We start from the raw sequence: 24643 nt of genomic DNA, 5'->3' as shown, positions 1-24643 counted from the left end.
TTATCATCAACCTCATTATGTATTTAGCAATAAACAATAGCCAATAATTAATCACACATTAAAAATATCTAATCTAATTAAATTATCTTGAAATATAATTAATTTTAATTGGTTAAAATGTATCTTGTAGATAAAAATTAGCCAATTACAAAGTTATCTTGTCTGTGTGTGAAGTGGGGATGATAAAAAGTATTTAAAAAAAAGTACATGATAAGAGAAGGAGACTGGCTGGGGGCTGGGGATATGGTATTAATGTGAAGTTGTCTGTTTATCAGTATCGTGTCCCCCACGGCGATGGCCGTACTTGCCTGTTGCCAAGTTATTGATCCTCTTTCACAATTTTCACGATTAAACAACACTGCATTGCTGTCATCTACCAAAACAGTCGTGATCTTGCTTTACAAGCAGATTCCTCGTTAAATATTTCCATAAATTTTTAAATAAATAAATTAAACATCAACTTAAATTCAACAAATTATTTAACTCTTAATATTTAAATTTAAAAAAAAATTATGAATAATATAAAGTGTTTAATATACTATCTATAATAGTAAAGCAAAAAATAAAAAAAAAAAAAAATATTTAAAAAAATGTAGAAATAAATAATTTAATTACGTATACGTGTGTGGACATTTGTTAAGTGACGTTCGTTTGTGAATGGAAAGTGGGGGGATTCATAAGACGTTTTGAATAATAATAAAAAAAAAAAGTAAACAAATGGAATATATAAACATGACAACTATGACAAGTTATTAATTAACTATTAAATAGTGTTATTTATAATTTTTTTTTAATAGAAAAATTGATTAATCAATTTTAATATTTTTCATAGAATTTTTTTATTTTTCTTTTTTGTTTATTTTTTTTTGTGAATGCTGTAAGGTGTATTGACAGGGTGATGTTTATCGGGGTGATTTTATATATTTGTTATTGATGATTTATTGGTTTAATCAACAATGAAGAAATTTACTATTAAGGGCGTCCTCGATGGTTTTCGATCGTCAGTTGCTCAACAGGTTAAGCCCGATCAAGAGATCATCGAAACACTTAGATCAGACCATTTTCAAGCTAAAAAGGTCAGCTTTTAATTATTCAAAAATTTTATATAAAAAAATTTAATGTTGATTTATTGATAGTAATTTATTTTGTCGTAATAATTGATAAGGAATTTAAGAAAAAAAAAATGACATTGACATTGTGTTTTTATGATTATTATCATGGCTAAATGGGTCAGATAGTACTGAGGGATTTATTTGAGCTCTTGTTTGTAATTTCTATCGACTGATTGGACTGTCGAAATGAAGACAAATTGTTACTCCACTTTGTGGCAAATTTATTTTATTTATTTATTTTTTTGTGTATTAAATTGTTAGTTGTCAATGAAGAAGATTAAAAGATTTAAACATTTTTTTTTTTGAAAATTATTTAATGATACAAGCTGAGTGGATTTATAATTTTTTTATTTTTTCATTACAGACATTTAGACATGGATTTCCACATCAACCAACAGCAGTGGCATTTGATCCAGTGCAAAAATTACTTGCAATTGGAACTAAAACTGGATCATTAAGAATGTATCCTTTTTAATGAAAAAAAACAATACTAATTTCAACTAAAAATTAATATTTAAATATCAATTTTAATAACAACTATTATACTTTAATTAAATTTCTAATAAAAAATAGCTAAAAGATTTTTTTTTTTTTGCTAAATAATTTGCTTTGTTTTTAATATTTTTTTAAGAAAAAATAATAGCACAGATTATCTGTAATTTATATGCATTAATGTCGAAATAAATTTCCTTGACCTTGAATGATATATAAAAAAATAAAAATAAATAAATAACTATAAAAATATAGATTGGGCAGACCTGGCGTCGACGTTCACATAAAGCATGAGGGTGGTGCAGCTGTTATTCAGCTACAATTTCTCATAAATGAGGGTGCCCTAGTTTCAGTAACATCAGACGACACACTTCATTTATGGAATTTTCGTCAAAAAATACCCCAAGTTGTCCAGAGTATTAAATTTCAACGTGAAAGGTAATAATTATTTTGAATTATTAAAAAAAAGAAAAAACTAAATAATCAATGCTTCTTATTTTTTCCTCTTTCATTCTACAAATTAATAATTAAATAATAAAAATAATAATTAATAATTTATTCATTATTAATTAATTAATTAAATTATTCATTTGTTTATTTTCAATTTATAGAGAGGGTAAATTAAAACGATAACTATAAAAGCATACGTCAGCATTTTTATATAGATATATAAGGGGGTTCACCCAATATATAACCACACTATGTATAATAATAATAATATATAATGTGGAACTAAACATACTGACCAACACACATTCAAACACTGGCCTTATCAACTTTGTTAATGTCTCATCTGAGTTTGTTTAAACACACAGACACAATGAGACCACCTCTGGCCAACTTTCCGCCAGTTACTACTAGCTCTCATTGTCATGCTTTATTTCTCTTTTTTAATTTTTTCTTTTTTTTGCTTTTTTATGTTAAAAATAAAAGGAAAATAATGATAATAATAATAATATGCTAAAAAAGATAATGAAACTTGCAGATGAGTAAAAAAAAAAAAAATTTTTTTTTCCATTTCTTATTTATTTATTTATTTATGTTAATAGAAAATATTATTATTTTTTAAAAATATTATATTAATGATATTTTTTAGAGTATTAAATAAACTATTAATTTATTTAAATAATTATTTAATAAATAAATAAAATAATAGAAAATCGACGCAGTGTGTTTTCATCCCATTTGGACCAGTCTATATCTGCATTGATTTCAGCTTGCCTTGGCATCCCCACACTTTACCCCAATACCCATAAATTTTTTTTTTTTTTTTATTATTTATTTTTTTATTGGTGTCCTTGATATCATCCCTCTTATCAACCTAGATTTTATTTATCAACTTGTTTGATTTGATTATTATATGACAATATTTATTAGCTATTTTGTTTTTTTTTATATATTTTATTTGTTTGTTTTTTTTTTTTTTGCAGAATAACATCGATACACTTGCCATTGCAGAGTAAATGGCTTTATGTTGGAACTGAAAGAGGAAATATACATGTACTTAATATTGAGACATTTGTATTATCAGGCTATGTCATCAATTGGAATAAAGCAATTGAAGTGTGAGTAGTCAATTTTAAATAGTAATTTATAATATTTCTCTTCTTTGCTTTTTATTTCGAAAAAAAAAAAAATATATATTGGGTATCAATATTTATCGTGTTTTAGAATGATTAACGTATTTTATGATTTATTTTCTATCTTTTCATTTTAATTTATCATTTTAAACAACCCATATAAACACGTGTCAGCCTTGACCCTTTAAACACATTGTATCTAATCATTTTATGCCCTAAACTATCTTCATTTTTTTTTACTAGTAAGTTTCGAAAAATTTTTATATCTTTTTAACTTTTATCAATTATTATATTCTTTTTTTAAACTCATTATAATTTTTTTTCTATATATAAAGCATTAGAGTATTACCGATAAAATTATTATACTTTTTTTTTTTGGTATAAAATAAATTAGACTTTTATATTTATATTTTTTTATCTGGAAATGACCCAACTTTTTTGAAACTTGGGTAGATAAAAAAAAATAAAATAATATTGAATTTTATCATTGTTGCGGGAATAAAGTTTTTCTAGTAGTGAAATAGTGAAAAATAAAAAAAAATATGTAACTTGAGCCTTTTGGGAGTATAAAGGATTGTGTGTGAACTGCAAAGGTATGTACATCCCACGTGGGGGTTGACGGAAAATATATTGCGACAGATTTTTTTTTTTCACAATGACCTCTGTTAAAAAACTAAAAAAAAATATAATATATTTTTCTTACTTTTTTAAATTTTATAACAATATTTATTTTTCCAAATTCAAACAAAATGCACAGCAATAGTGCAATATCAATTAAAATGATAAAAAATTTTTTTAAAAAAACACAAAGAATAAATGAAAAAAAAATTATAAAAAATTCATGTACATCTCGATTGTTTATTTATTGAACTATAAAGTGAATTTTTGCATTAAAAAAAAATAGTGTTGGTATGACAAAGTTTATTTTTGGACTTGAAAACATATTGGACTTATGGACGAGTGAATTTACCCTTTAACAGTATCATAACAAAACCACTTTGACAAGTTCAATAAAAATAAAAAATAATAATAATAATAAATTTCTATATTTTTCTTTATTTTTACGTATAGTTTTTTTTTTTTTTTTCTCTATTAATGTTTCTTTTTCAAACACAAGTATATAAACAAAATGTAAATTTTTTTTTTCTTTTATTATTCAAAATGATCCACAAGTAACATCTGACATTTATCGCAAAATACCTTGCCATCATCCTTCATCAATTGCAAAGTGAAATAATGATAATAAAAAAAGAATAAAAAACCCTGGAGATGTTTAATATTGAGGGTGAGATTATTGAAAAGTAAAGGAGAGACTAAAGTCTATAGAAATTGTTCTTTTGTCTAAATTATAAAAAGGGTTCTATTTAAAAGTTTTGTAAAGAGACATCAGTCGATCAATTGATTCTCAAACTTTCAAATATATCTATTTTAATTTAATATTACAATAATAAAACTTTTATTTATATTTTCTTTAATCTTTTGTTATTTATAAGAAGCGAAAATCATTAATATACAAGTTAATTTAATAATCTTGTATGTCTTGTTGTCATTTAATACTCATCAATATTATAAAATAAATATTTATTTTTTACATTGTTTTTTAATTTTTTTTACTGAAAATTTACTTATTCTTTTGCTTTATTATATTGTTTATTTTTTAACGATATTTTCACTGTACAAGATAGAATAATATTTGTTGTAAAATACCGGTAAATCATCGAGAAGAGTTCTCGATTTTGTTATACTCTGTTGCAAACCTTTTTCTATCATTTTTTTAATTTATTATTATTTTTTTTTTCGGTTACCTTTGTTGTTGTTTTTTTTTTAAATAATTTTTATTCTTTACATCTTTTCAAGTACATGTGAGTGTTTTTTTTTTTTTGTTCATTTTTGTGTGTGTCTTTTTACTATCTGGGAGAGAATGTACTTTGTTAATTACTTTTTTTTCTATATTTTTTTTTATTTCTGTGTGAGATAAAATTAAAAAAAAGAGAAATTAAATTAAAATAAAAAAATGAAATCAAAAGCGTGAACCAATTTTACAGATTGCAAACAGTATAATAGTTGTATATTACAAACATCAACATACTTTTTTTTAAACTTTTTTTTTGTCAATTTTTGTACTTGTATTTTGTCACAAATGTGTACTGATTCTCAAGTATGAACAAGCTTGTTGAAAAACATGAAAAATATGAATAATACCTTTTTTTTTGTTTCATTATTTTTTTTATTTTGTGTTTTTTAGATCGAGAAAAACACATCCTGGTGCAGTGATACACCTCAGTGATAATCCCTTGGATTTAAGTAAGGTACGTTGGCTTAAAAAAAAAAGTAAAAAAACAAATACATCAAGTACAATAAAATGAGAACAAGTCAACTAGAGAAAAGTGGAAAAATCGTTTATTTTAAATATTCATGAAACGATATATGAAATGATCGAGTACAGTTGGTGGCAATTTTTTTTTTAAAATAAAAAATTCATTTATATGTCTGGGTCGATTTTAGATTCACCTCATTTATCATCAAAATACTTGAAAGAAAAGAACAATATATTTCAAGATTAAAAAAAAAAAAAAAGAATAATATTCTCTCAAACAAGTTTTGAGTATATACATATTCCTTTCTTTTTTTCCATTTGTTTATTTATTTGTTACATTTTTATGAAATATTGAATGCACTTTCTGTGTGTCCATTTGTAAAAAACTCATCCCCAGTTTTGAGTGTCCTTCAACAGCTCTTCAGTCTATTTTTTATTTTTATTCCTTTTTTTTTTTTGTATTTAAAAAACAGATATTCTTTTTTAAAAAAAAATTGAGTTGTTAAAAAGAGGACAAGTATATACTTAATACATGAAAAATAATAAATAGATTTGTGTAAAATTAAAAAAAAAAAAAAATAAAAAAAAGCTATTAAATTGATATTTTAGATGTTAATTGGATATGAAACTGGTCAAATTGCACTTTGGGATTTAAAAACTAAAACAGCTGAATGGCGATGTCAAACTGATGAGCCACTCAGATCAATCTCATGGCATCACGAGGGCAAACAATTTATGTGCAGTCATACTGATGGCTCTTTGTCTACATGGGTACTTAGGCAGGCAAAACCAATGATCGTAACACATCCACATGGTAATATTAAATAACAATTAATTCATATATCATTAATAAAATAAATAAAATATTATTATCCTGAATTTTATTGTTTAATTTGCAGTAATTAATTTTATATAATTTTATTTACAGCTAAAATATCAAAAGATGGTGAACTAGAACCATGTAAAACAATTCAAAAAGTTGAATGGAAATTATCTAGATCAGGGTAATTAATTTTATGATATATTTTCTCTAAAATTAATTAAAAAATTTATTTTCTATTCAATTTTATATAAAAGAAATAGAAACAATTCATGTATTCAATTACTACCAACTTTAATTTATTTATAATTTAATTTTCTTTTTAAATTTTTTTACGTTTGAATAATTTAACAGGGAAGCTTATGTCATATTTTCCGGAGGATTAGCCTATGACACAACTGGAAGAACACCAAGTATTACTGTAATCCAAGGTAAAACAACGACAGTACTAGAAATGGAACACAATGTTGTTGATTTTATAACACTTTGTGAAAGTCCATATACAAGTGGTTAGTATAATTGTGCTTTAAAAATAATTTATTGTTGCTTTTTTTAATAATTTCTATTTGTTATGTATATTTTTTTTTGATTAATTTTTGATAGATTTTCAAGATCCATATGCTGTTGTAGTATTACTTCAAAATGATTTGGTTGTGATTGATTTATTAACACCTGGTTTTCCATGTTTTGAAAATCCATATCCAATGGATATTCATGAATCACCAGTAACATGTTGTGCTTATTTTGCTGATTGTCCATCAGATCTTGTGCCAGCATTTTATTCAGTTGGCTCAAGATCTACTAAAAAATCTGGTTTTAGTGAAAAAGAATGGCCAATATCTGGTGGTGAATGGAGTTCAAATTCAAGTAGTTACAGTGAAATAATATTAACTGGGTAATTTACAATAAAATAAAAAATTTAAATTCATTACTTGAAAATAAATTTAAAGATGTAAAGATAAATAATATTTTTAATTTTCAGTCATGCTGATGGAAGTATTAAATTTTGGGATGCTTCAGCTGGTTCACTTCAAGTACTATATAAATTAAAAACAGCAAAATTATTTGAAAAATGTAAAACAAAAAGTTTTGATAATGATGAAGATCCATTGGCTGTACAATTGATATTTTTATGTCCTGAAAGTCGTAAATTAGCAATTGTTGGTGCTGGACGTCATGTGATACTTTTTAAATTTAAAAAAGTTGAAAGCATGTCTGAAGTTGTAGTAAGTGACCTACATTTTAATCTCAGTCATTTAAAAATACAAGAATAAAAAATAGCTACATCATCATTACTTAAATCTTCTCATTACCACTTTTTTTATTATTTTTTTTTTATTTTACTTTTTTTATTTGGCATTCATTCGACATAATTATTTTACACGTATATATATATTTTTTTTTATTTCACCAGTCAAGTAGATAAATTGAAGGTAAACAAAAAAAAAAAAAAAAAACGAAAATGAATGAGCTTTTTATCCATTTTTCAGACATTGGAAATATCGCTTGCAGTAGATCATGGTAAAGATACGGAAGGCTCACCTGATCCTGATTTGGATCCATGCCAAATACCGGGTGTAGAAGAGTCTAGGGCAGCTGAGGCCGCAATGTCATTAAAAGTCAAAGGAGGTTTACAAAAAAGAGCTGCTGGTTTTCAAGCGACACTTATTTGTTTAACATCAAATAGTGGTGGTGAACAATCAGAAAATATAACATCACTCAGTTTAAATTCATCTTATGGCCTGTAAGATATTTTTACATATATTTATTTATTTAAATACCATTTATATTTTTTATATTTTTCACACTTTTATACGTCAAATAATATGTCACGAATCGAATGATCCAATTTAAAGTTAAACTTCCAAGCAATGCAATTTCTTTTATTTCTTTTTCACAAAAAAAAAAAGAAAAAAAATTACTGTTAAATTTGTCGAATATGCAGAAAATAAAAAGAAGAAAAAGTAAAATTTATTTGAGCTTTACTGTCAAACAAATCTTACTCAACACTTTTTTTTTTTTTTTTATTAATTCTAACAATTGAGAAAAAGAATTATATTTTATAATAATAATAAATATTAATGGTAGTAAATTTAAAATACGTTATCCTTGATTTAACAGATTAGCATACGGAAATGAGTCTGGTGTTGTGATAATCGATATTGTACAAAAGGTGACGTTACTTGTAATGAGTACATCAGACCTTGGCACAAGTGCTGATCCATATCAACGTGCATTGAGAAGTCCTAAAAAACAAGATGATGCCAAACGTGATAATGATGATAAAGCCAGAAGTCCCAGTATAGATCAGGTAATAAAATTTTATTTATAAATACAACAAATTATCAATATATATTGTTTTTTCTTTTTATTTTTTTTTTTATTACTTAAATATAAATTTGTTAATGCAACATTTATTCCCTTACCCTGACCCAAATATTAAATATATATTTGTTATCCATTTAATAAAATATTCATATGTGTAAATTATTATATTAAAAGAAAAAATATGTGATTTTTAATATTACGTATTTTTTTTATTTTTTATCAACGTTTGTATTCCTGTTGCTAGTCCGTGTTTACCCTGTCATAATGTTCAATAAGCTACGAAAACACACCTGATACCAAACTCGTTGCATAAGAAAAAAAAACAAATATTTTTCTTGGATCTTATTTTTTAAGATGTACTCTGTTTTTATTTTTTTTATTTTTATTGTTTTTATATTGATAGATAAGATTGATATTAATAGCTTTTTTTTTTTTTAATATAAAATTTTTGTAGGATTATATTAAACAGATGTAGGCTTTTTTAGATTTTTTTTTTTTATTTGTTTTTTGTTGGGTTACAAGGAAATTGTAATATATTTTTTATAAATTAATAGAAAATAATATATATTTCTTTGTTTCTTTGGAGTTGCGGTATTTATAAAACGTAAAAAAGTTAAATTTTTTTTGAAATTTATATTATTAATTGTAGAATTATTAGTAATATTAAAAAATATTTTTTTAATGTTACATTTATCATTTAAAAGATAATTTTTATGTTTATTATTTTTTTTAATTTATAGTGAGTTAATGGTTACACTTGTCATTTTCCATTTGATAATTAAAAAAAAAAATTAGTTACAAAAAAGTAAAAATTATACTTAGATGAATTTTAAAAAAATTAATGAGATGAATTTCCAGGAAATTAATGAGATAAATTTTTGAAAAATTAATGAGATAAATTTTTAAGTTGCAACATTTTAAAATATAGTGAAATAAATTTTTTTTTTTTTAATTTAAAATAAATTTCTAGAAATAAAATTTAAATAATTTATTTCTTTTCAAGTATTTAAAATGACTAATGCATCGTCTCAAGTTTTATTAAAAGTATAAAAAAATGACATAAAATTTAAATATTCAATAAATCGAGTTTACGTCATAATGGAAGTGAAAAAAAAAAAAAAATTTATTTCTCTTCTACAATGCATAAATAAATAAATTGATAAAATTACGAAAAATTTTTCCAAGTAATATTATCCATTCAATTTAAAGCCAATTTATTGAAAACTACAATACATAATTAAACATAATTAAATATAAATAAATTAAGTATATATGATTTTTTTTAAAAATTTTTTTTCTATCGTGTTATTAGTGTACCGAGTTTCACTAATGAGTTAATTAAAACGCGTCAACGAAGCATATATATAATTTTTGCATTTTAACGAGTTACAAGCCAAGTTACCTTTGCTTCGTTAAATCTTTATTATTGAATTATTTTTATATATATTTTTTTTCATCTCTATAAATAGAAAAAAAAAATAAACAATATATTTATTTTCATCATCAAAAGCACGCTAATTTTACTAAATTAAAAGTAATTTAATTTTTTTTTTTTTTCATATATAAAACGTATATTTTTATTTTAAATTATTTGATAGTGAAATAATATAATCAAGTGACTTGTGACAGGTGAAAAGTAAAAAAACAAAAAAAAATTATTTTCGCATGTTAAATAGAAGAATGAAAAATTCATCAGACATTAAAAAAAAACAGACAAAAAAAAAATTTTTTTTCCTAGAAAATTTAGCATTTTCATTGCATGAATTATTACAGTTTACTGAAGGATAATTAAAAATTTTTTTACTCTTTAAATCTCCGGTTGATAAAAAATAAAAAATAAAATAAAAAAAATTTCTATTTATTGTGTTGGCTGAAAAATGTCTGCACTCTTCTTCAAAGAAATAAAGAAAAATTTAATATTATATATATATATATTTGGGAAGTGACAAGTGGCCATTTGACTGCGATATTAAATTTATATATATATATATTATTAAATAATAAAAACGTTAAAAAAACAAAAAATTATAATAAAACAAAAATAAGGCAAAAACAAATATCTAATATTGAACTGATTGACTGTGCCATGCCCAATGTAACGTTAGACCAGCCAAATTCATCGCGACTCAACAACAACAATAGCAACAGCAACAACAACAGCAATAAATGAAGCTGAACAATTATCATCACAAGTGGATAAATTATCATCAAACAATCAATCAATAAATTCACAACAACAGGCTCAATTAAATCAAGAAAGTACAAGTACACTTGACAATAAAGAAAATTTTGAAGATAATATAACAAAAGAACAAAAAAAAATAATTAATACAGTTAATGAAGAAGATGTTAAAAGGCCAACAGCACACTCACACTGGAAAAAAGGTTTTAATTTAAAAAGACAACTTAGCAGGGTTGATCTTAAAATTAAAAGTACTTTTACTCCGTCATCTGGATCATCACACAATGGGGTACATATTATTAACAAAAAAAACAAAAAAGCTTATCATAAGAATGCTCACAAATTATATATTATCATAAATTAAATAAATAATTTTTTTTTTTTATAAATTTTATAGCAAAATTTCAAATTGTTTTTACGGAGGTGGGATAGACGCGAAGCGTCCTACCATAGTATTGTTTTTGTATATTGATTTTTAGTTTTTATTATTTTCAATTCCCAATTCAATAAGTTGAAATAAATTAAATTTAATCTCTTGAGATATTTATTTATTACTTTGTGAACATTCTCATGATTGCCAAGAATATTATTGATACAATGTGTGTATTGTAAATGAAAAAAAAAAAAAACAATGTTCGTAAATTATTAAAAAATGAAAAATAGGCAGGATCGAGTACAAAACAAGATACAGAAAATTCACCGATCGATACAAGTGATCCAGAAACAATAAAAAGTCCAATATTATCACGTTCATCACAAGATAAACGTAATCTTGATGTTATATTTAGTCCAGATGGTAATGATGATGATGCCAATGATTTATCACAACATGATGATAAAAAATATTGTGATAGTGGTGCAATACGTCCAATTGATCTTCCATTATTTGAAAATGATGATAAATTAATGGACATGAAGAGAATAATTAAAACAAGAAATTCAAAAACTAAATTATTATCTGTGCCAAATAATAAAAATCAAAAAAATGACACAACTTTAGTATGTCAAATTAAAGATGATACGAGCAACGAGTCATTCGCTGGAAATTTTATAAGAAGATTCAGTAAGTTTTTTTTTTTTTTTGTTTTTTTTTTTCGTTTTTTGTTTTGTTTATTAATTTATTAATTTTTTTTTCTTTTGATTTTTTATCATTTTCATTTATTACATTTATTATTGAATATATTTTTCAATTTATTTTTATTTATTATTTATATAGAAAATAGAACGAACATCGTGTGTGCTAAAAAAAAAAGCAAAAAACTTAATAATCATTGCATATTGATGTTTAAAAAATAGTATGAGTGTGTGAAAATATAATGCTTTTAATATTTTGTGTTTTATCAAAATGAGTGATTAATTTTTTTCAATTTTTTATTTATATATGTTGATATTGTCGTCGAGTTGTTTTAATAAATTTTTTATCAGGTTTGTGAATGAAATAAGTTATTTCAAATAACAAAAGTATAAAAAAAAAAAAATTTATATACTTGCACTAGGAGTTTTAGTTAGGGCATGTGATAAACGAATTTTAAAAAATTTTCAGAGCTTTTTTTTGTTTTGTAAGTATTATTGTTTCGATGAAAAAGAAAAAAAAAATTAAATTAAAATTTTTCATTTGAATAAATTTTTATAAATCGAGTGGTGTTTTTCTTTTTTTTTTTTTTTTTTTTTATTAGCATGAAATAACCGTCAATGCGGTAAAATATCAAATCGATATTGACCCCACCTCCCAACAGCTTTAAGATGTAGAGAGTCTTATATAATAGTCAGTCAATCAGTTCCCAACCCAAGTAAATTTCAAATTCTATAAATAAACACCCTAAAATTTTATTATTATTTTTTTTTTATCAAAGCTTTTGATTAAATGATCGACAAACACGAGATGAAATATCAATCCCTAATAATCAAATGAAAAAATAAAAAATAATTGTCTTGCAAACAACAACGGTACCAGCTGGATAACTAAATGAAATTTTTTTTAAATTTTCCAATTAGAAAACGTGTAAACCTCTCTTCTTTTTACAGATAATACTTAAAATGGTGCTATTTACTAAACGGATATCATTATGTTTACAATGCTGGTACGATTATTTAAAGGTAAAAAAACTAAAGAGAGAAAAAAAAACAATCAATTGTTGTACTGAGCTAGATGCTTATTCACAATAAAAATAAATATTAAAAATTGAATATATACATTGAGACAAGTTGAATTGAAATTTAGTTAAACCAAATTGTGTACCGTACATGTGTTTGCGTGATTTACAAAAAAAAAAAAAAAATTAATATACGGTATTTGTTTATTTATTTTTTTTTTTACAACAAGTATAGAAGAGAGTGCAGACATGATGATGTTGTTTATTAGAATTTTTCATTTTATTATTTTGATTGCGTTAGTTTTTATTTATTTATTTATTATTTTTTTTCATAGGAATTAAATTAGATATGCTTTGGAGGGAAACGTTTTGAAAAAATATTATTTATTGAATTTTAATTAAGTTTTTTAATTGAAATTTAATACATAATTTTTAGTAGAACTTAGTGAAAAATAAAAAACACTTTAATTTTAAAAACATCAGTATAATTAAAGTGTTTTTTTTTAGTTTAGTAGATGATGAAAATTTATCCTACCCGAATGATCATACAATCATTTATAGTGCAAAAATAATTTGCATGAAAATGAAAAAAACAAAAAGATTGTTGTCCAAATTAGACAGATATTTTCCAGTAGAAAATTAATTTTTATTTATGATTGTTTCCCAAAATTATTATTATTATTATTATTATTATTTCATAAACATAATTGTTTGTAAAATTAATGACTTGTTTTTATAAACCTGTTGCCCATTTAAATTGAAAAGCAAAAAGAAAAAAAATTATTTATGAAATATATATTAAACCCTTTTATTTGTCAGAGTAATTAAATTTTCTAAAATTTAAAATACAGATAAAATTATATTTTAAATAAAAAACATTGTTTATGTTTTTTATTTTATTATGTTAAAAAAAAATTTTTACAGGTTCAAATAAATATTGCGGTCTTCCCTGACAGCAAAATTGATTCAGGTAAAATTAAGGTTTTCAGTCTCATTTTCATCAACCGAGAGAAAAGTAAAAATTATCAATTTTTCATGACCTTCAAATCGATAAAAAAAAATTAAATAATAATTAATAATTGTTTATTTATAAATGTTAATTTAAATAATGTTTCTTTTTTGAATTTTAAATATCCATTTTTCAGTAATTTCCATTTTCCATTTGCTTGTAGGTCACCCATTTTTTTTTTTGTACAAATATTTATTTTATTTCATTAAAAATATAATAATTAATTGCTTTTTTATTTATTTTTAATTTAAAAAATTTTTGTATGCATTTAAAAAACCTGTATTTAAAATTTAATTAGATTATATATATTTTTTTTTTGTAGATAATTTTATTGGACGAATTTTTTATGCCAAAATTTATAAAAATTTTGATAGTAAATTTGAAAATAATTATATTTTAATATTAATTAATGATAAATATCAAAAATTTTATATTGGCATATAACATTTTACATGCATTGAATGAAAAAATTTGTTTAAAAAATATATACACCTTTCTCTCGGTATAAAAAATACAAAAATCAACATGGTTGCTTAAAAAAGTTTCATTAAAATTTTAATTAACATCATCTTAATTGCACGTAACCAGTATTTATAATAAAAATAATAATAGTAAAAAAAAAAAAGAATAAACTCTTGCTCATCTTTTATTATTATTCTTTTTTTTCTTGATAAACATTTAACAAGTTCTATGTACTTTTTATCTCTAAAAAACTTATATTTATCGTAAAAATATATAAAATAAAATTAAACTTTATAAAACCACGTTTTTCATGATAATAAAAAATTATTATTTTACAAATTAAAAACTTTAGCACTTGTCAATAAACATTGACTGACTGCTATATAAAAGACTCTACATTGAAAATAAATTTAAACAAAAAAAAATCATAATTCGTAACTCCAAAGGTTTATTAAAAAAATAAATAAATATATCCAATTGTCAAAGAAATAATAAAATTAGCCCGCTGACAATTATATAAATAATTTAAATTAAAGTGTAAATTTATATTAATAATTTCCAACAATAAAAAATGGAGTTATTTAATTTTGAAAAAAATAAAAAAACCAACGACATGCTCCCAGGTTTCCCAGCCCAAAAAATTAAGGATAAAAACATCAAAAAAAATTAATTTCAATGAATTACAATTCAAAAAAATGATAAATTTAATTTTCAAAAAAAATAGAAATCCATATTTTGAAAAATATAAAGATATTTTTGTATTGTTTTTTTTAAATCTAAATGAAATGATTAAAAACTGATTTATAGATGAACGGGATGTGCTTATCGCCAACAACCGGAAGAAGTTCGGTGGGTGGTGGTGAAAGATGTGATGATGGTGATAGTAATGAAGGTGGTAGTGTTAATTATGGATATTTAATTGGCGATATGTCAGGTCACTGTCGTGATGATGGTAGTGGTGGTAGTAGTGGTGTTGTATTAAATAATTCTCCAACACTACGTATATCACAAATAAATCGTCAATTATCAACATCAATAATTGATGATGATGGAATAATAAATAATCAAATATTTCGTAAAACTGGTGATAATAATAATCGTACAAAACAACATGGTGGTATTAGAAAATTACAAAAATGTTTAAGTACAGCTGTTACAAACTACGAGACTGATATTGCAACAACTGGTTGTCATTCAACATATGGACAACATTTGTTAGCTGGTCATGATTTACGCAACAACACTACAACCACAACCCAGGCTTCATTGACCTCACAGTCAATACTCACCAGTGTCAGACAGTATAGCAGCTTTGGTAGTATTCTAATTTGAAAAAAAAAAATTTTTTTTAAATTTAAATCAACACGAGCTTACAAATCAAACTATAAATTTTATATATTTTTCTAAAATATTTATTTCAAATATAAATTTTTAATCGTCTTAGACGATTTTTTTAATTTTTCATTTCAATTTTTTCTTGATAATTTTTAATTTATTAATAATAATAATTAATTTTTTTTTTTTTTACATAGAAAAATATATATTCTCTCATATTTTTAACTAGTTTTTTTTTTTTATTTTATCTTTTTTATTAAATTTTATATTTACATTTTTCAAAGCTGAAATTTTTTTTAAAATTTTTTCTGTTACTGACATGATGCTGGTTGTATAGACAATTAATGTCGTCAATTATTTCGATAATTAATATATAAATATATTAAATATATTTTTATTTTTTTTTTAATTTTGTGAATTTATTCTTCTATTTCTTCTTCCACTTGTTGTTCTTCTTCTTCATCTTTTATTCTTCAATGCATTATACTTGTTGTTTGTCTCAATTGACTTTCACTAAATGCACCAAAAAAATAATATCAATATTCATCAATAATAAATTACTTAATGCTATATATTGTTCGTTTTGTGTCACTCAATGAAATTTAATTGATAATAAATTAATAAATTATTATCATTAAATTAAAACACAACATACACGATGACTTATTCTTCAAGCATCTGCCTGTGATTATTTTTTTCTATTTGTTTATTTTTTTTTATGACAAATTGATTGATTAATTTTTTTACTATCTCTATCGGATCTATAACCACACTCACACTATTTTCCGATGAAAAAAAAAATTTACATATACTTATATTAAAAAAAAAAAGAAAGAAAAACACTCAATCAATGTTTTTTTTTTTTGCACAAAGAAATTACTTTCCTCATCTTCGGATCGGATGATTTATTTTCCCATTTTTTTTTTTTATAAGTGTAAATTTATTATTGTCAATATGCGAGCATGCGCATGTTATGAAATTATTTTTTTTTAGATGAATGAAGCACTTATATACAGCGGGCTACAATTTTTTTCTTTGAACAAATGAAAAAAAAAAGAAACTCTTGAATAAATTTTAGGGCATGTAGATTTTAATTTATTAATTTATTAATTTATTAATAATATAAAAAAAACAAACAGATAAACAGTCAGTTATTGTAATTTTATTTTTTGTACTTTTTTTTAAAAAAAAATACATATTGCACTTTGAGTGAATGAATGTGAAATTAAATTTAAAAAATTATCGAAATTTTTTTTTCTAAGAAATGAAATGATCTATATTACACATTGTTACTACTATTATTATTTTTATTGTTATAATTTACATGAATATTATCATCATTGCTTATGTTATTATCATTGTGATTTTATTTTTTTTTTTAAATTACATTTTGTTATGTATATCAATGTGTTATTTAAAAAAGAAATTTGTATTATTTATTTTAATTAATTATATGATTTATGTCTTTATTTTCATTGTTGTTTTTTTTTTTTTTTTATGCAACCACAACTTTCTGTCGCATGTTTAAAAAAAAAAAAAAAATATTAAATAAAAAAATTAATAGAAGAAAAAAACAAAAGGACTGTATTTAATGTTGGAATTTGTTTTCCGGAATGCTGGTCGTACAGATAAATTTGATAGTTCATTTCAACGATCAAGAAGTTCGAGTATGTCATCACTTGAAAATATATCAACTGAAACCATCAGCTGCCTTACTTTTGCCGAATCTTGCACAAAAAAAAATGGTAAATAAAATGAATTTTTTAAAAATAAAATTACTAAAAAATATTAATGATTTAAATATATATTTTTAGAATCAAATTGTTTACCAACTTTGTGGATTGGTACATCAACTGGTTCGATACAAACAGTTGTATTTAATATACCAACTCCTGAAGAACGTCTTCTTCAATCTGTCTCAATTTCAACATGTAGTAAGTTGATTTATCAAAAGCAAATAAAAGATACAAGTTGTTGATATTTAATAATAAATTTATTTAATTTAGATGGTTCATCATTCAAGCTTAAAGGTTGTATTATGACAATATCATTTTTGGATTGTAATGGTTCATTAATACCCCATTCATATGAATCATGGAAAGATGAAAATGTCGATGGTAAAGAACGTAGTAAAAATAAATCAAATCCAAGTCGTATGTCACCTCAATTGAATGCTCAGGTATCTGGTAGTGACACATTTGAAGATCGACAATTTGCTGTTTTTACATCTGAAAAGCAAGCAAGAGTTGTCGCATTGCCATCACAAAATTGTGTTTATAGACAGCAACTTAGTGAAACTCATGCTGTTATTAAAGCTGAAATTTCTTCATTGAAAGGTAAAGAAAAAAAAATTTATATTTATATGTCAAGCTCAGAAGAAAGTATTTTAGTTATTTCAAGATAAATATTATTTTCTTATTTAATTTTTTTCTAGATGACAGTGTTTGTCTCATTTGCTATATTTCGAATGGTCACGTTGCCACTTACAGTCTACCCAGTCTTCGACCACTAATGGACATTGACTTTTTACCACTTCAAGATTTAAGGTAAGAATATTATTTTATATTATTTTTTCAATTTCATATCTGTATTATATATTTATTAATTTTTTTCATAAACTGTATCAACGAAAAATATATATATAAAAAATACTTTTAAAAAATTTAAAATTTCTTTTCTTTTCTGCATCCAAAATTTAATATAAAATAAAAAATTTTTTAATAATAAATAATTTTTTTATTATAAACGTTTTTGGCAGCACATGCAGGCACATAATTTATACATGTTTTTTAATGTGAAAATACTATATCGAAATTTTCACTAATCACTTAATTAAAAACGAAAAAAAATGAAAAACATTTAGACATTTAAATTTATTGCAAAAAAAAAATTAACTATTGCTTGCTTTATTAACAAATTATTTTTTTCAATTTTATAAATATAATCGGTTATAAATTACTAAACAGCTTTTTATTAACAAGCAAAATGAATAATAATTTATCTTTTAAATTTAGCATGTATTATTTATATTTATACATAATCAAAAATAATAAAAAATTATTTCTAAAATGCACAATTATCTTTCAAAAATAAAAATAAAAAAAGCTCATCACTATCAGGCATGACAATTGTTTAGAGATGAAAAAAAATAAATATATTTTTGAATAGCACTGTTAAAAGACTGCACAAATTACTTGTCAATAAAATTAACAGCAAAAAAATCAGCAATTATTTTAGTTGTGTTAATTTTAAATGAATATTCATGTAAAATTAATATGCAAATAAACATGATCATCAAGATGGTAAATTTAATTTCAATTAGTTGTCTCAAGGGCTATCTAATAAATTATTCATAATAATATCACAATTAATATTTTAATTTGAAATAAAAAAAACATTTACATTAGTTTTTTATTTCTGTAATTTCTAACAGTTTTCAGACAACAAAACACGGCATTGTAGATCCCATGTTGTCCATATGGGGTCATCAACTCTTTGTTAATGGCGATACTGATCAGTAAGTTCATTAAACAAAGCAAAAAAAAAACATTACATATAAAATATATAAATATTTTACACTTGTACATATTCCCAAATCCGTAAATAATTATTTTTCATTATTTTTTCAACTGGCTATTTACTAATTAAATTGTTTTATAAATTTATCATCTTACTATAAATTAAACCAAATAAAATTTCATGTAAATTATACATTTTTTAAACAAGTAGCCAATTTAAATATCCAAATTTTTCGATAAGATTAATTTTTTTTTTTTTTTTATAAATATAAAATTACATTCAGAAAAGTAAATAGCCTATTGAATTTTTTATTTTTGTATTTGCTAAAGTAGTTTTGTATTATCCACAAAAAAAAAAAATAATAATAATTCCTACAGTAATTTTTAATAGTTAATATTATTGATTTATATTTTTTTTAATACGGTATGGGAATTACATAATAATACTTGCTATAAATTATCATGAAAAAAAAAAAATATATCTAAACGCAATTTTAATTTAAACACTAAATATCATGCAACATATAAATTATTTTTTTCGGTTATTAAATTCATCATTAATAAAATTTTATAATTTAATAAAGGTGAGTAATTAATTTGTCAATAATATTTATTAATTTTTGTAGTTGCATATTGCTGCTATAGCACTGCAATTAATATTTTATAAATTAAATAAAATTATTCTAAGCATGATAAAATTTAATATCATCCCTTTTAGATAATTGCATTAGTAATATTATTTTTTTATATTATATTATTTATAAATAATTACAATGGATAGAGTAATTATTATTTTCAGAATTGCCAGAACCATATGCTTCAGTAACAAAGGACATGGTCTTTATTTATCATCACCAACGGAAATACAAAAAATAACAGTATCCAGTGAATTTTGGTGAGTTAATTTTATAAAAATAAATAATTTAATTAAATATATTATTAAATAACGTATAATTAATTTTATTATATTGTAAATTAATTATACTATAAACAGCTTTTGATCATTTAACAACAAAGGAATTTTATAAATCGAAATTTCGAAATTCAAGAGAAATACCTCAAAATAAAATTTAAAAAAAAATAAACTGTTTTCTGTGTATATCAGTTTTTTTATTTCAATTATTTTCATCTCTTTGAAATGTTTTTTTTTCTTTATTATATTTTTTAATTAAATTAAATTTTCAGTGCGGAATTAACGGAGATGATGGGTGACCTCTTTGTAACTGTCGACATGCCAGAAGCGCCAAAAGAAAGTTTCTTCAAAGGACTTTTTGGTGGTGGTTCGAGAAGCCTGGACAGAGAGGAATTGTGTAAGTTGAAATTTTTTTTTTTTTTTTATCTATTCAAGAGATAACGATAATGAGAGATATTATTTATTAACAAAGTCGATAAAATTATTAAGGATGACCTGTATTTTTAACAACGAAGAAGGGAAAAAAAAAAAGCTCATAATTGATTATTATATTTTTTTTTTGCTTAAAATAAGCAATCAATAAATTATTCATTTGAAAAAAAAATTTATAAACTCTTAAAGATAAATCAATACGATATTTTTTCAGTTGAAAAAATAAAATAATTACACGTTTGTTTTATTGAAATATTATCATTGAAATATTAGCTTAATATTTAAAATTATATTTGAATTTTTAATTGATTAGTTGGAGAATCAAGTGGACGAGCATCAAGAACAATTGCAAAACATATACCAGGTCCAAATGCAGCAACAGAAGCATTACGTGAACGTGCATCAACAGCAACCAGTGATGTTGCATTGGCTCATCAATTAGTAATGGAACGTGGTGATAAATTATCACAACTTGAGGATAGAACAGCACGTATGATGAATGAATCAGAAAATTTTGCTGGTTCAGCTCATGGTTTAATGCTCAAGTATAAAGACAAAAAATGGTATCAACTATGAAATGAATACTATCTTAAATTGGTACTCATCATACTCCTCGACCCTTTCTTTACTACCCATAATTTTTAGATAAATATATATATAAAAAAACACAGTCTAATTTAGTATTATTCACTTCGTTATTTGTGAAATAATAAATTTTAAAAAATTCAAAACAAAAAAGAAAAAAAAATACATTAATTTATAATATATTATTATAAAATTTTTCAAATAATGAAGAACTAAAAAATAATAATGAATTTTCACAATTGTAATAATATCCGTGCGGGCAAAGACGTATATTTCATTTAAAAAAAAAAACAAAATGATAAACACTTATTACGCACACAAAATTATCAAAGTAGTTGAATAAAAAAAAAAAAAATTTAAAAGAAAAAAAAATTTACCATGTTTAAATGAATATTTAAAAAAAAAAAAAAAACTCTAAGACTTGGCGCGGATATTGTCGTTGTTAACTATCATAAATTCTTAATAATAATTAATTACACTTGATGTAATAAATAAATAAAAAAAAAAAAAATTAAAAAAAAGGTAAAATAAATAAAAATGAAAAAAAAAAAATAACAATTCCTAATAATAAGATAAAACAAAGAAAAAAAAATTCAATGAAACTACTGTAAAGAATTTTCTTTTTTTTTGTTTTTGCTGAATAAAATAATAATGAGCTAAATTTTAGATGCAGGCAGATGGAAGAGAAAAAAAAAAAAAGCAAAACGTGATTGTTAATTTTTTGAGTAAATTTTTCATATCAATTGCCATTCGATTTGTTGTCAAAGAAAAAAAAAATGAATAATTAAATAAATAATATATATTATATATACATATGTATGTGTACAATGTATACATACATATTGTATATACACATATGTATATATGTATATAGTCATACGCACACACATGAAAATGTTAAAAAATCACAAAAAAAAAATAAAATGAAAATGTTAAAAAAGAAAAACAATATATAAGATTGTGAAGTGAAAAAAATATGAATATTGTAATTGAGTAAATTGTGTGTGAAATGTAAGAGAAAAAAAAAAACAACAAAAACAACAACAACCGCTAATTAATTGACTTATAATTTAAATTAATTTTGATCATGAAATTAAGATATAATGGTTGATTCATTCGGACGTCCCTGTGCAATGACACCTTTTCAAGAATCTCAAAATAATAATTAAATATATTCAAATAAATATTAATTATAAAAAAAATATTTAGTTTGTTATCTCAACTGGTTTGAGATCAGAGTTTCTAACGATATTGTGCAAGATTTTAAACGAAAAAAAATAAAATAATGACCAAGTGAAATTTCGAAAGGAAAAAAAAATTAATTTAAAAATGTGTGTGTAGATTTTGAAATAGATTTTATCCTTCTTTTAACTGAAAATACGTGAATAAATAATATCAATAAACTGATTACATAAATGGACTTGAAAAATATTATAAATAAACGTTTTATTGCAGAGACGCTGTTCCGAATGTATTGACAATAATTATTCAAGTACTAGTAGTAAATTTTTAATTGAATTTTAATTTTATTAACATGGAAAGAAAAAAAAAATTAATTGTATTTTTTTTTTCTTTCTATCCTCTTCTTGGATATATATCATACAGGTACAAATTAAAAAAAAAAAAAACTTTTGAACGAACCAATGAAAATCATATTTAAAAAAACACACAAAAACAAAACGTATCAGAAAGCGATTTAAAAAAATATCAGTGGGGAAGTAATTAGATGAGAAAAATAATGAAAAAAAAATAAAAAAATTATTAAGTAGTGATTGCTGGACAAGTGTCCAATTAGTGATTATCAATTGTATGTTACAAAAATGATGAAAAACAGGGAAATAAAAAATACATTCTGAAAATTGAAAAAAAAAACAATTGCAAATTGATAAATTAATTAATTGAAAAATGCAATAGAATTTTAAACAAATGAAATTTATTTAAAGTGAAATTTTAAAATTAAAAAAAAAAAAGATAATTAAATTGATGAAATAAATAAAAGAAAATTGTACTTGTACTATAAATTAGATTACGTATGAAGACAATATATATATACCAATAATAAATTCGATTTGAATTTGTCGATGATCTCAATAATATTTCTTCCATAGCAATAATGTATTTAAAAAAAAAAATGAATGAACAAAAAAAAAAAAACATACCAAGATATCATATGAGAAACATAAAAAACATTGTCATTAATTTTGCAGGATAATGGGCTTCTTTCTATTCACCTTACATTTTTTTATATAAAAAAAATATTGCTAGAAATTATTTGCATCGCTAGAAATTTTTATTTCTATAGCTCAAAAAGGTATTAAAAAAAAAAACAACAAAAGTTCTTAATCAAAATTTAATCAGTTAATGAAAACAATTTTAATGTAATTTAAGTAGTCATTATTATCAGTGAGATAATAAAGAAGAAAAAAAAAATGATTAGCTAAATGACTAATAAAAAAAAAAATAATTTATAATTTAATTGAATGAAGAAACTCCAGTTCGCGTTCAGCCTTGAAGGATGTTTATTTGAAAATTAATACTTGGAGTAGTTGAAGTTTAATATATCATTTTAACAAAAAGATATAGTCTATTTTTTTTGTTATTTTGTTTGAAATATTATGATGAATTAAATTAAATGCATCACGAAAAAAAAAAAAATAACAAACTTCAATAATAGTTTTTCTCGACAGCTTAAACAAAGGAAAAACATAAACAATAATTAAAATTTAAAGAAATTATTATTACATCACTGGAGCAATAATTAAATAATCATTGTTTTTTTTTTTTTCTGTTGGATTTCGAAATTCCCCGTTTATGTTTCTTATGTAGGAATACAAATTATGCGGAGAAAATCGGAGTACACCAGAGTGAATCGGAGTAATATGGTGTAATGCAGAAAAATATCAGATAAAATCGAAGAATATCGGAGAAAAATTTTTGCCAGAGTTGCCAGTGAATTGAGACATATTGCAAAAAAACATTCTCGAAATTTTCACTTTGTTTTTTTAAATAATGAGTCCAATTCTTTGATACCTGGACAATTTGTTCTGGTAAATGGCATTATTTGAGAAAATTGATAATTTATTAGATGACACCTTATCATATTGTTTGAAAATTTTAGATATGTATTGTAAATTATCAGTTTCCTCAAATAGTGTTTCGACTCGAACATATTTCGAACGTATTTCGATTCATTTCCCTAAATTACATTTAAACTACGTAAAATATTGGTTTGACTACTCATCGTTTTTTTTTTCGATAATCAACAGGATTTTTTTTTACATCTATTAAATTTAATAAATGTAAATATAAATCCTGTTGATTGTTTGGTTTTTCACCATTATGATTTTATACGGATTTCTTTATATTTAGTCCAAATTTCTATAGAATATACGTATACGTAATTGAGACTTCCGGAGATATTTTTTCCAGAGTTTTTTTAGATTTTTTCCATAGAAATAAAAATTT

The 24643-nt window shown here is 22.7% G+C and overlaps 1 protein-coding gene across 6 annotated transcripts; it reads left to right on the top strand.

Moving 5' to 3' along the window:
- The first annotated feature begins 260 nt into the window (after nt 1-260).
- LOC122860206 (syntaxin-binding protein 5) lies at nt 261-22858 on the top strand. Of its 6 annotated transcripts, none has more exons than XM_044163911.1 (22): nt 263-1076; nt 1477-1574; nt 1860-2042; nt 3035-3169; nt 5430-5493; nt 6111-6315; nt 6430-6505; nt 6676-6830; nt 6925-7216; nt 7304-7547; nt 7812-8065; nt 8443-8632; nt 10755-11120; nt 11495-11894; nt 17359-17475; nt 17545-17664; nt 17737-18066; nt 18165-18276; nt 19164-19247; nt 20048-20143; nt 20434-20558; nt 20907-22858. In XM_044163911.1, the coding sequence occupies exons 1-22, from the start codon at nt 957-959 to the stop codon at nt 21167-21169; spliced, it is 4029 nt and encodes a 1342-aa protein (XP_044019846.1). In that variant the 5' UTR covers nt 263-956; the 3' UTR covers nt 21170-22858. The 6 variants fall into 6 exon arrangements, with proteins under 6 accessions (XP_044019847.1, XP_044019846.1, XP_044019845.1 ...); XM_044163910.1 differs by having other exon boundaries at nt 17350-17475; XM_044163912.1 differs by lacking the exon at nt 19164-19247 and having other exon boundaries at nt 261-1076; nt 17350-17475.
- Nucleotides 22859-24643: the final 1785 nt, after the last annotated feature.

This window comes from Aphidius gifuensis, linkage group LG1 (assembly GCF_014905175.1).
Source record: "Aphidius gifuensis isolate YNYX2018 linkage group LG1, ASM1490517v1, whole genome shotgun sequence".
Lineage (NCBI taxonomy): Eukaryota > Metazoa > Arthropoda > Insecta > Hymenoptera > Braconidae > Aphidius > Aphidius gifuensis.
This window is presented reverse-complemented; position numbering and strand designations above follow the sequence as displayed.